The following is a 14,059-nucleotide window of genomic DNA, read 5'->3' as shown; positions in this document are numbered from 1 at the left end:
GTCTCAAAAACGTTTGAACGTCGAAAAAATTGCTAAGGACAAAATTTGTAGAAAATGTTATGCTCTACAACTTTTATGATGAGTGCGAAAAAGATTTGAAGCTCAGGGAAGGAGATAATTCAAATAAACTGATTTTTGTGACCTTTATGGCTAAGTTTTATTGTTTCGGCTTGCTAAAACTGTCAGATTATATTTTTTCCGTTATTCTTGAATAATCAGCTTCAAAATAAGAAAAAACGCCACAGCACTCGAGAATGTACACGTGACTTTTTTTGGAAACTTTGGCGCCCTCCTACAAATTTTCGACACGCTTAAATTGTCAGATTGAGAGAATATATACTTTTCAACATGTAATTAACCACATACATCTTAATCTGACACGCTCGTGTATGTACAATGATCGTTTTTTTTACTATTCTGACAGGCTGTCCTTGACAATTCCCCCTATATACAGGTCTAATTTTTGGTAGAGGCACTCTACAGTGTCCAAAGTATCTACCCTTATATTAATCTGACACACTCGAGTAAATCCCGAATTTCCCTCTTCGGCTTCCCAACTATAGTGAAGTTCATTGGAATAATAAAATTTGAACAAATAACCACAGAACTGAAGAAAATTTCCGTCGCTCGCGTCTAAAATTTTCAAATGTTGTGAAAACATTCTTTGTTCACACATATTGGTATCATTCACAATTCTATTATAGAAAAATAAAATTAAAACTAATTAGGGATATCAGAATTAGTCGATTTTTTATGGATTTCCTTTTTTTTCAAATCAGTGGGTATATTTCTAAAAGCAGCATCGCATAGGTTTCAATTATTTTCAAATCCTCCACTTTTAGATCCTGTTTTACTTATACGTGGAACACAACATATGACAGAGATGCGGTATCTTGTCAAACTCGGCATCCGATCGAAATGGTGGAATGAAACGGTGTTCGCTCAGCAACTTGTATATATTCGGAAAGAAACTCCTGGTATAGACATTGTGTGAGTAACTACCTATCTAACTTATTCTTATTGCTTGTTAAGGAGAAGAAGAATCTCCATTCAAAAACGGCATTCACTGGTTCTAAATTTTCGCTTTCAATTTTTTACGTAAAGCCTTGATTTTTTTTCGTTAAATTGAAGTTAAAGGACGTCTTGATGTCACCCCGTCTCTTTTTTTCGATTCAGTTGGTTTCTTATGAGAAAAAAAAGTTGAACTTTAGTGTCTATAACTGGTTATATTTCTGCTTTTCAAAGGGTTGCATCACCCTCAATAAAGGGTTCAGGGAAAAAGCTCGTTTTTGGTGTTGTATCATCTCTTATTTCGTATCCACTCTCTTCATTTGTGCTTTTATTGATTGAATGATGACTGAATTCGTAGATTTTCAGTCCTCTTCATGCGAATAAACTTCATTAATTCCATTAATCTGATTTGAGGTATACTATCTTCGACCAACATATGAAAAACCTTTTTGAATAAAGTATAATCATCAGGATGGAGAAGGTTGATGAAATAATATTTTCCTGGTATTATTATTCTTATTGAACCTTTGTCTTTGAGGCTCACCTCAGCCTTTATAAATTTCGGCCACTTAAATCTTGCGTTCTACTAACCCTACTCATTAGTTTACTACCACCAGTCAACCACTCCTTTGAATGTTTATTTTCTTTAAATTGTTACTTACAATTTACATCCCCAATAACCCTCCCTTGTAACTTATTCAACCCTAAGTGATCCCTCAATAGTATTGACAATCTCATTATCAACTTGGCTGTTACCTCTCGAGGATCCATAATTGGTTCTGCCAAATGTATGGTTCCTAAGCCAGCCAATTTTGGTCACTTGCCTTTTCAGCTCTTATTATTTCTGCTGCTTTTGTAATGACAGTGTCCTGTCAGCAGTTCCTCCATTACCAGAAGCTCACCTCGTGATAGCTGCAGGAGCTTTCTGGTGTAGGTGGGTGTAGGGAAGACACCAAAAATTTGTTTGTTTGTGTGAGTCCAGGAGGTTCAGGGGTATTTCTATTTTGTTCTCTCAATTATTAGACCACGGCCTTTCCAAATCCTATAAAATGCCAGCAGGTGGGCGTTTAGCAAGTTCATAATTTTTTTCATTTTCTTCAACACCTACTGTGGCGTAGCCCTCTCATCCATAACAGAGTCATCTTATTTATTGTCTCTGAGTGGCCTAGCATGTCAAAAGTAAAAATATTATATTGATTTCTCAATGATATTGAATATGTATTTGTACATATCAACTATGTGTTATACAATTAAAAGAAACAAAAACCCCTGATTTTCTCAAAACCTAAATTTTGCAGCTAGGACCTTCCATGTTAGGACGGCAGAATATCCATTTCATTTTCTGCACATTAGATCTAACAAATGAGAATTTTATGTGCTCCCCGATTATTTTTCAATAATCATTGTTTCCGTAGGTGTGCACGCAATTGTTTTCCCGCATTTCGGGAAGGCAACTTGGTGCTGATGCCGGTTTGTACCTATCACTGCCCAAAAAATGTTACATGGACATGGAAAATATATAAAGTCCCGAAAGAAGATGACGCTATTATATCTGGGTCAGCAGATTGGCAATTTCGATTCTCTAACACCACCGAACAACATTTTATAAAGCTTTCAGAAGATGATTTCGATCATGACGCTGGCTATATAGCTACAGCCTCTCTGAGTGAGTTGAATGATGTATATTTTGAATAACGCCCTCAATTCTGAGCAGGAAACCCCAAATGATGAGGTTAGGTTCATTGATAAAGAATTCTTGATCAAATATTCAATTGGAACTGTTACACTCTCGAAAAAAAAAACAAGCTACAAAGCAGGGCACTTAAGTTAAGTTCATATAAGTTGAGTTGAGTTGAGTATAGTTGAGTGGAGTGGAGATAAATGGAGTTAAAATGGACGTTAAGTAAAACTTTACTCAGTTTACTGAGCCTGGTTCCTTATCCTAGATATTTTCTGTTGCAGGGATAATTTTTTCTCAGCTATGAGGAAAATTTCACTAAATGTAATTGGTCAATTCATTACAGATGAGTTCAAGGATACTGCAGCTTCATACAAATTCTCTACATTGCCAAAATACCAGTTTTCTTGTTTAATACATCCAGCTGAAGGAACAGTCTTGGAAACGAAATTCTTCATTTCCTGTAAGGGTGAAACTTTGGGATCCTATTTTTGGGTTTCAGTGGCTACAGATGACGACAGGGGTGAATATTTATTGAATGTGAAATATAGAATACGGTATCTGTTTAAATGTACATACTTCTGGAAGTAGGTACTGATTGTTCGAGTGATTACTCTTAAATACTACCATGATATGCTAATATGCAACTTTCTTATGAAATTCGCATTTTTCAACGAACATTTCCTTTCCAGAACAAATTCTAGTGTATGACAGTTCGTGGGAGTATCTAATATTCATGATTCCAAAGGTTGGGAATGTTTACATGCGCTTCACTGACTATTCTGGCGTGGAGAACGGTATATTTTGGAATCCGAAGAGCGCATCTTTTAATGTAAGTTTAGTAATTCTCTGTTTTCATGATATTTAAATAACTCAGATCGAAATTTTTCTCGTTTCACATACTCGGGCACATACAAATTTCAGAACTGTTGAAAATAAGTGAGTTATTGTTGTTTAATATATTAATATCATATTTACGATTTCTTATTATTCAAAATGACAGGGGAAAATCTAATGAAATGTTTAGGTTTAAAATTCACTGAAATTTATCATCTTCAATTTTCGTAGGGAACATTTCTTGGATTGATTGAAGGATGTTATTGAGGCATGGACGTTTCTGGAAATTTGCAATGAATTGTCTCTGCCCACCTCTGAAATGTATATAAGTAACAAAAATGAAATATCCACGAAAACAATAAATACTCTGACACTCCTAGAAAATATTTCAATTTATGTACTGATGAAGCAGTTCAACATAGGTTCAAAAATTAATCTTGGAATCAACATATTGCTCATTTATCAAACAATATTTTTTCAAAAAATTGCTTCTGACAAATAAATAGTACATAAGAAATAATTATGCAGGACATTCTCTAATAGAGGGAAAACATATAACATAACTCTATACAGAGTGTAAATGGTTACCTAGTTGTGAAAATTTGAGGGTGCTTCCTTGCCAGAAAATGGTGCGGGTTTTTCGTATATTTTTCGCTTCATTTCAGCTCCTAGAAGTTGAGAAAAAACCCGAAACTATTTACGATCTGTACTACAACGGTACTGATTCAGTTGAAAATCTACTAGCGGCACAAGATTATGCAGCATTGTTGGACAAAATGACGTTGATATCTAAAAGCATCGCAAGCATGAATGTTTCCGAATTCCATAAAGTTGAGGGAGTTGCAGAGGCCCTTGTACGTGATTTGAAAAAGGTACATATATATCGTAGGTATATATTGATTTTCATGGGAGATTGAGTGGCTAACAATTTCATTGACTTATTTCGAAATTCTTTCTTCTAGTTTAATTTGCAATTTATCACTAGATACATAGGTTTAATGCGAAGATTATAGAAAGATGGGAAACGAAGCGAAAAAATGATGTGAGCGCCATCTGTGTTTCAAATGTGTTCCTAAGTGGGAGCGCCAACCAAAGTAGCGTAGCACTGACATGGCACATACATGACAAAGGCGATGCATAATTTTCAGATATCGCACATCTGAGAGAAGTGTCAATTGCGTGAAATATGTCGTCCTCAATTCATATCTTAAAATTATGCATCGTTTTTGTCATGTATGTGCCATGTCAGTGCCACGCTACTTTGATGGGCGCTCCCACTAAGACTGGTTCAAATATTAATTAACCTATAATATAATTTATTAGAAGAATCCGTGGACGTTTTTACTGCTTTTCGAACATTTGGCACGTCTCAAACCGTACACTGTAGGCATTTCAGTTTTTTGGGCTACATCCTTCACCTCCCTAGAAAAGAAATGATAAATAAAGAGCTCACCAAATATCATTTTTAGGTTCCAATGAAAGATGCGGTGAACGTCGAAAAAGGTGCTAGTATCATGGACGATCTAACAGGTGTCGACGTTATTTTCCCGCCTAAATTCAGTACAGATTTCACCGCCTTCTGCGAGCAACTCGCAGAAAAATATAGAAGACTAGTGAAAAATCAATATTTGAGTGGTAAGACAGGTGACATGCCTGTACACACAACAGTAAGGTAAGTCAACTCAAGGTTTTAGTGATTTCGCTTCGGAAATCGACTGGGTGTCAATTCGTTGATCGGGCAATCAAAGTTTCGTGAAATTTTAGTAACAAATAAATATCATTATTATTATTATGACTTTAGCCTTGCGGCTTTTACACTCCTCTCCAGAGGAAAATTCACTTATCCCAGATATCAAAAGGAGTAAGGTCTGTTGGAGCCCTTTACAGCTTTTCGGGCTCGTGGTGGTGGTCGGGTCCGGGACGCTCCTCGGCTCCCTGCCGCCGGTTGGATTTCTGCTCCACCCGCACTTCCTGTCGGAGCAGACGATGTTCCTCTGAATTTCCCATGTACTTGCGTACAGTTCTCGCCGTTCCCAGCAGTACCGCCTTCTGCATGACTCTATAGATATTTTCGTCCAGCTGAAGTTTCCTCAAGTTCTCTAGTAGTTTCTTCGGTATCAGGCCTGTAGATGATATGACAATAGGGAATGTCTTGATATCTTTCAGCTTCCACTGTCTCCTGGTTTGTTCCTCGATATCTCTGTACTTTGAAATTTTTTCAGTGTGCCTATCTAGAAGATTGTTATTATTTGGAACGGATAATTATTATTATTATTATTACTTAAGAATCTGGGCTCTGGCAGCACCTGACATCATTTCTTGTAAGTGAGCGGAGCATCAACAGTGATCTGCAGAACTAGCTTGAGGCTGACACTCTCCTCCACTGGCAGGAAACTGGCTGTTGAAGTTGGGCAGTCAATCGGTTATCCTGTGCTTTTCTGTATGAAATAGGTTTCAATAAATGATTAGGAGCTGAGCACATGAGGACATGAGAGCCCTATTCAAGTCCTGATCCAATTGGGGCTTTGTAAAGTAGGAGAATCTACTGGAGTGAAATATTTCCTACCTTTGATCGGATAACGCAACTTCTTAGCACCAGACTGTGCATCATTGGCTAGATGTTCTCTCCAATTAAATAAATATTTCACCTGTTTTTACGTATCATCCCATTGAATGTTTCGGACCAAAATGATTTTCGAACAATTTCTCGAGCAAATAACGAAAAAACGGACGAACAACAATATGTCAATCGGTTTGAGCTTCTTTAGAATATTCCTAGGCTACGACTACCAACATTCATCGATGATATACTTTCCAGTCAGTTGATGCAATGCACAGCTTCCGGAATCCGTCCAAATAAGTTAGCCCTTGAGCAGAGGGATGTCGATCTGGAAATCACAACAGTATTCTACATTATTGAAGAAGGAAATGTAAACACAGAGGTTTATGATGAATACAAGGATGACACTGAGGCTGCTCATAACATTGACATGGTGAATTATTTCGATATTTTTGAGAACGATATCGTCAGTTTCAACACCTTCAATCATTACCGTCATCATGTGCAATGTATTTTCGCTGCGGTATATTTCATCGTGACTTGTTTATCTTTTAAACCCTCTTTACAAGTCACCTCATTCTTGTTTGGAAGAAAATAAATATGTATTTATCGTGAATATAAGAATTAAGTTTGTGGCCAAAAATCATAAAAACTAAACACTTTTTTCATAAGATTTCCCTATTGTAGTATAAGAACGTTACGAATAGTTTCATCGGTGTCTGCCTCCTGAATGGAAGGATTCTCTTAAGAAGACTGATGACATCCCATATTAAAAGTCAAGACACTGTGAAATCTGAAAAGTATATCATTTTGGTCACTAGAAAATTTGGTTATAAAATTGTTCTAGCTCCATTGGAAATTCTTGGAGTGAAATTAGCTTTCTCGAAAGATCTTGTAGATAGCGAGGAAATATATTCTGTGATTGTAAGTAGTACTTGTATTTATTTTGTTCTATCAAGAGTACAAGTAGTATACTCTATTCGCCTTTATTTTAGCAGTCGGTTGGCCATGAAATAATTTTCTCAAGTTTTTGTAACTAGAACGGAGTAAGGTTGGCACTCATGAAATGTCATAACGCCGTTGCCACAACTAATATCAACTTTTGTTACGAAAATGCCGAAAGTGATTGAAAAACATAGACACAGAGACATGGACTGAGCAATGTCAGCATGAAAATGTCTTTTTTATAGAAAGAGAGAAATGATCGTCGGGCATTTACCTGTCTCTTTTTTTTCACATAGAGGTGAGTGTGGACCAATCAAAATTCTAAAAAAAGACAACTGCATGCCCGACGTGCGTTTCTCTCTGTCACTTTTTTTGACCGTATTTCATGCATAGATATAAAGGGAAGGCACAGTCCAGGTCTATATATGTATGTTGAAAAAAGAGACAGAGTTTCAGAAGTGTTATTTAGAATTCAGGTCCGCTCATTCAACTAGTTATATCCTGATATTCTAAAATCCACAATACGTCAGACGGTAGCGAACATATTCAATGTAAGTGAAATCTAAATGACTTATATTTTAGCTGAATGTTTCCACAATCGGAAAGATTGTGAATGAAGTGGATGACGAAGAATTTCCTTCTATTGAGATAGCCAAAAAGTGGAGGCATTTGAGAATTTCATGTTTGAGTGAATTAATGCGAAAAGTTTACTACAGGATTTTCGATAAATGTCATCGTAGAATAAGTTCCCGAAAATTGATTTTTCTATTTTTCATTTGACTTGTCCTATACATTGTAAATGTCTTAAGGTACCAATAAATACCTAATTATTATTATTATATCAATGTATTAAGATTAACAGCCACAAAAACGAGCCAGTTGTTCTGCTAATTGTTAATTCAAGTGAAATTTTTGTTCAAAGATGAAGTTCATCTTGACTTCAAACTTTAATTCATTTTACTTATATTGATGCAAGATGATTTTTGATGAAGAATTTAACATTCTTGTAATTATCTGTTAGTTCCTTCGGGAGATACCCATTCCCAACTACTGCATCATATGCCTTTCATCTTCGGGTTAATATTTTTGAAATCTACAATTGATGTAACGTATTCAAACTTCAGCCAAAGAAGATAACGAACATTAACTCTCCTCAAGCTAGTGCATATTATGATATCATACTGATCTCTTGTATTTTTCATGCAAATAACTGGGTTTGGTATGCCTTCAATCAGTTTGTAAGTTTGCATAAAATTCAATTATTTTCGTCACATATTTTCCAAAGAGATTCGACATTGTGATAAAATACGTAATAACAGAAACTTTTACGTAGAACGGGCAACATAGCGTTGATTTAAAACCCAAAAATGTTTTGACAAGCGTCATAACCCCACATTTTTGTACTATAGGGAACTCTAACGATTTGTCAAACTCAGCTGAGCGTTCGTTGTCGTGGGGCACACAAAGCTTTTTATTATCACTGTAAAGAAGCATTTCTGAGAAATTTATTGTTTAATCACTCTAATCAAACGCCGGGAAGAACATTTTTTCTAAGAACAGGCACAACATACAATACTCGACCAAAACAGCATGCGAATCAATGGAGGGAAAAGCTTGTGTGCCCCACGGCAACGATCGCTTAGCTGATTTTGACAAATCGTTAGAGTTCCCTATACAGAGTAAAATGTGTCAAATTTCCATGGCCAACCGACTGCTAAAATAAAAGTGAATGGAGTATTATTAAGTCAACTAGTAAGAATATTCTATGTTCTAAGGTTCATATAGTCCGAATTTTCCTTGAACTTTTCCATGGCCACTCAATACCTGGCCTTAAAAATTTTATGAATTAATTTCAGATGTGTGCTACCTCAGATGATATTTTCTGGTGGCAAGATGCCATTGAAATAGTCAGCGACATTCTCATCATCACCATAAAATATGGCAAAACAATAATATCCCAATTCCATAAACCCTTCGAAATAAAATTTTCATTGAAAAGGAAACCTCAAATCAGACATCCTCTCTTGATATCCCCTATAAGAATGACACAGCTCTCGAGAGATCCCGAAGAACCCGGTGAAGAGCAATTGGCTATATACGTGATACCGTTGGAAGCTGGATATTCTTTGGCTGTTGAATTTCCGGACATAGATGAAGACTTGCTGCTCAACGTGAGTTACAATTTTTCTCCTTGTCCCCGAGTAAAGAAGAATTGATAACTGGTAGATTCTTGAGGTCAAAAGAAACACTATTTTTATGCATTTTTTTCGATTCGGCCCTAATAAAAAGATTTAGGCCCAGTTGCAGGAAAGTCCATTAAGATTTGATGCCCTATCAAAATTTAAAACTGTCATTTTTGAAGGCGAAAATGGAGGATTGAGATTTTAATGAAGTATTAAATTTTAATGGACTTTCCTGCAACTGGACGATAGCCATTTTAAGTTTTTATAATGAGCTATGCCAACCCTAGAAAGACAAAATTCCCTTCAGAATAACAAACTAAATCTATGATACTATACACAGTAGTGGATCTTTCAAACAGAGTTGAATTCAGCCAAAGTACCCAATTTTCCAGATATTTTTTATTTTTGAATATCAAATTACTCGAAAACGGCGAATTATAGGTACGAGAAAATATGAAGAAATACTTTAATTTTACAAAATGTTCAAATATTCATTAGAAAGCGTCCAACTCAGTTTCAAGAGTTAGGTTCTTTGAATTTTTAGTATTTTAATGGTACGTAATGGTCATAATGAGAAAACTGGAAGACGTGGGTAATATCTTGTGTTCGAGGAAGATTAATTGAATAAATGAAAAACTATATTCCGAAATTTACCGTTTGTGAGATAGAACTTATGTAAAATAACATTTTTCATGATTTTCAACAGCCTGTCTCTTTTAAACTGAGCGGATTTGGAAAAACTGGTGAAGAAGAAAAGTGTTTCATTTAGTCTAAAGAATTTTCTGTTAGTATATTTGTAAGAGTCGAAGACTCAGCCTGTATAGTTACAAAATATAAAAGATATACGGAAAAAACTCATTATGATATTATAAATTAACATAGTTGTGAACACTTTATGTCTATGGAGGAAAACTAGATAGAAGTATGCGATATTGAACATTTATGTTGATTTTTCTTTTATACGCCATTTTTTCTGTTAAGTGTTTCTCTTGAAGGAATTGGGGTCAGTTATTTATCCATAATCCTATTCAAGATGATGAATATCATAGTTTTCTTCAAAATTTTCAGGTGGTATGCACAACCTTCAAGTTGCCAACATTGTCTGATTTCAAAGGAGACATGCAAATGATTACCGACGAATTCAACTACTATCTGAATGAAGAAGTGTATGATTATGATACTTTTCGTTTACTGGCTGTAATGGCGAGTCCTTTAAATGAGGTATGTATTATCTTTAGCGGATATACTCAGATAGTTCTTGAAAAATAAAGAGGAAATTTTGACTCATGATTTTCATCGAAGTATTCCTGAAATTCAGTATTCTTTCAAACAAAGGAATATGAGTAGGTATTCATGTAGGCAATCGTTGAAACCATAAGCAATAATCCAAACCCGTAATTCTGAGTTCAGTTTCAAATGAAGCAACCATTCCAGCACATTTGAAGCTGTTCGTCTGAAACACACATAGACAACGATAATAGGTCGAAAAATAGAGTTGGTTATGGGCCGATAAACACTGAGGTTGTACCTTTTCTGGACAGATCATCGTTACCTCCACAGCCTGAGTGTCCAGGTACCCAAATAATTTGAGGTCTGTTGTGTCTTGTGAATTTGAAGAGGTTAGATCTGCATTCGAGTCAAGCAAATCATTGGCGCATAGGTTAAAGGCAAAGATATACGTCTGAAATGCTGTCGCTAACCTGCCCAGACCAAAGAGAAGTTCCTCTTTGCTAACACTGTGCTCGGTCAGCGATCTACGACTTTAGACTCCGACTCCAAATCCATGTTTACTTCTGATGCCATCAGTAAACCAACAAGGTCTTTGTAAATAGAGTTCCTTGTCCTCTCTGCTGGGAAGCAGAGCACTGAAGCTTCCGTCCGTGTTGGTTCTTGAGATAACCAGGTCAGTTCTCGTGCTCAGCACCTCGTCAGCCTCCAGTTGGGCTGAGAGCTGATTGGGCATGAAAATAAATGTGTCTGGATCGTTCACGGTGAAATTGTAGAACCTATGAGTTGCTAGTCTCGCCTCTCCATGTACAAGAATGTGAAGGGGAAGGGAGTCTAATAGCCTTTCCATATATGCTGTTGGAGTCCCTGAAATCATGAGGCATGCCGTTCTCTGGAGTTTCTCAAGTTTGTTTTGGGATGGTTTGCGTCTTATCACCGTGGCATACTGCCAGCCAAGTTTTTCCACAAAGACAGAATAAAACTATCAAATTGTCCGTATCCACGATCGTTGAATACACCATACCAAAGTAGTTAGACCAATCATATTTTAAAGACATAATGCGAGCTGTCTTAAGTTTGGAATTCGTCAAATAGTATGAATATGTGATAGTATTTAAATAGACAATGAGAAATAATGAAGTGATATTTCCATCTGATGATTCTCTTGCAGTTGGAAACTTTCTGAATATTTCTGAATTTTCTCAGTATTTTCCATCTATAGTTGAAATAAGCATTATATTATTTTCATTATTTTATACTAGCTGCGCAAGGATGAAGTGTTCGAATTTGGAATGTACGCATATGCCGTCACATGTGTGAAATGGGCAAACAAACAAAAAAGATGGATCCCAGGATGCAGGGTCAGAAATTCGATTCACTCTCAGTAATATCTATTCATATTCATTATTTATATTTGAATACACAGGCTAAGTTCCTGGAAAATATGGTTGTTATCTGCTCTTGTGAAACTTTGTCGACAATTACAACTTCAGTCAAAAATATTCCTATCAAGAAGTGGCAAGACTATATACCTCTACCTGTAGACCTGGAGGAGCAACAGTGCTACGATATGTGCATTGCTGTTGGATTGGTGTTCCTGTTATATTCCATAGCGATTTGCTTTGTTGTCTTGGAAAAAGATGTAAGTAATTTGTATTCAGTGATTTTTCTTGATGGGAGTATTCCAAATCAACTTCTGAATAATGAGGCCTATATCCATGAAGGTGATATAATTTGTAGGCAATATTCAAGACTCTTCAATACGACTATCAACTAAGCTAGCAAATAAAGATCAAATCAGAACAATTGCCCGAATTTTACTAGGTACAACTTCGACATTAGTTTGGTGGATTTTCACCCTGATATACAAAACATTTTTCTCTATGTCACTGTACCTTCTTTTGTTACAGGGTGTGAGTGTAAGAAAGCCAAAAATCGTAGAAGGCCTTTCAAAGTCATTTTCGATGCTGGGTGAATTAGTAGGTCAAGAACTCAGAACATTCTATACTCTCTCTTCTATTCCAAAATTGGAAATTTTTGGCTCTTTCAGTTTCACACCCTGTACTACAAGAAGGGATCGAAAGTACTCTGTGCCAGTGTTTATTCACATTGGAAAACAGAAATTCTCTATGTTTCCCAAGAGACAATTAAAGATTTCAAATGACAGCCATCGTCGGCTGTAGTTTATATGCATATAATATATGAATTTTTTTTTTTTTTTTTACTAAACAGTGTATAATTGTATTAAGATTCAGAATGAATTGTAATATACAATGAAATGTACCTAATACTATGGCAGTAAGACGCAAGTCGTTAGCCATTTGCTATAGCAATAAATTTTCTCTCTCTCTCTCTCTTCATCTACAAGAGTCGGTAATGTTTTTGGCTTTTTAGAACGTTATGAAAGCTATTTATTTCCTAAGCGATGTGGTACGTGACGACAGATTCGGATATCTAATCATTATAAACACTTCATTTCGATTGGGATCTGGAACAACCTCTAATGTCATGATCAGATTGAAAGGACTAAAAGGTAGCAGCGAGGTATGTTTTGGTCGCTTTTTTTCCATACCACAGCACCAAGCTGCTCCTGTTTCAGCCACATGTACTCAACTACCCAGACCCACTGATGCTTTTATTGCAGAGGCGTGAAGAAAACTGGTTCATTCTGGCCACACGGAAAAATCTAGGGCCGATAACAGAAGTAGAACTTTGGATAGACGGAGTGGGGTCCGATCCATCTTGGTTCGTAAGGTGTTTTTTTTTTCAATTGGGAAGATATGGCTTCTTCAAAAAAGTTCACCATTCTCAAAAGTAAAATAACAGTGGAAGATTCCAATTCACTGTTAGTTTGGATGTAATGGTCAAATTTTTTGACGTTCCTTATTCCCAAATTTCTGCATTCCAGTGATATTTTTTCCCTCTTACCAATGGCTTTTGAGAGTCCCACTATTCCCATTAATTATTGTCGTAGATCTCAATCATTAATCGCTGTCATTAATAACCTAGTTGATCAAATAACTCTTATTAGTCAACACTCACAATGACTGATTACTGGTAATGGTCGCAGAAAAGTTGCCCAACTTAAAGGGGCCTTCTTCTTTTTTTATCTGTTATCACTTATTCGTAAAAAAATTTCCGTTATTATTTTTATCAATGTGAAGCGAATATGTATTATAATATTGTATGCATTTAGGAATTGCAGCAACATTGCAGTGTTTGATCTTCAACATAAGATGTGGTATCGCTTCAAAATTAAGCAGGCATTTACAATATATCCAAAACCAAGGGTATACCTGAGATCCTTTTCTATTGATGAAAAGAAGGATCGAACTTCTATCGGGGTCATCCACTATATTTTCAAGAAATGTCTTCCAACATTCCAGATGTTCAACTTCAGCCTAAGGTAATGGATTTTTTACGGAGATTCTTTGGGTTCGAGAAAAAGTTAATAAAACGGCGTAAGAAAATTGAAGTACATATAGTCATTGAAAAAACAAGTATTGTAAACCTTTTGGTACTCCACAATAAATAATTTTTTTTGGGTTTTAATATATAAATGGTGGTTCATTATTTCCAAAACTATATAAAGTTTGATACCGCGATGAAAAATAGAAC

General features: G+C 35.9%; 1 protein-coding gene across 4 annotated transcripts in view; it reads left to right on the top strand.

Annotated features, from left to right (window-relative positions):
* The window catches only part of LOC123313081, a 52,695-nt gene that overhangs the window by 28,116 nt on the left and 10,520 nt on the right, over positions 1–14,059 (top strand). For all 4 annotated transcript variants that reach the window (XM_044897779.1, XM_044897778.1, XM_044897781.1 and 1 more), the window contains 15 exons: positions 843–990; positions 2,427–2,677; positions 3,036–3,212; positions 3,382–3,521; positions 4,192–4,398; positions 4,996–5,198; positions 6,345–6,519; positions 6,774–7,010; positions 8,888–9,202; positions 10,283–10,435; positions 11,704–11,802; positions 11,868–12,083; positions 12,836–12,985; positions 13,041–13,186; positions 13,638–13,847. In XM_044897779.1, coding sequence (XP_044753714.1) covers positions 843–990; positions 2,427–2,677; positions 3,036–3,212; positions 3,382–3,521; positions 4,192–4,398; positions 4,996–5,198; positions 6,345–6,519; positions 6,774–7,010; positions 8,888–9,202; positions 10,283–10,435; positions 11,704–11,802; positions 11,868–12,083; positions 12,836–12,985; positions 13,041–13,186; positions 13,638–13,847 — 2,827 coding nt within the window. The remainder of the gene's footprint in view (positions 1–842; positions 991–2,426; positions 2,678–3,035; positions 3,213–3,381; positions 3,522–4,191; positions 4,399–4,995; positions 5,199–6,344; positions 6,520–6,773; positions 7,011–8,887; positions 9,203–10,282; positions 10,436–11,703; positions 11,803–11,867; positions 12,084–12,835; positions 12,986–13,040; positions 13,187–13,637; positions 13,848–14,059) is intronic.

This window comes from Coccinella septempunctata, chromosome 5, assembly GCF_907165205.1.
Source record: "Coccinella septempunctata chromosome 5, icCocSept1.1, whole genome shotgun sequence".
Taxonomy (NCBI): Eukaryota; Metazoa; Arthropoda; class Insecta; order Coleoptera; family Coccinellidae; genus Coccinella; species Coccinella septempunctata.
The sequence above is the reverse complement of the archived record's forward strand: the minus strand, read 5'-3'. Positions and strand labels throughout refer to the sequence as shown.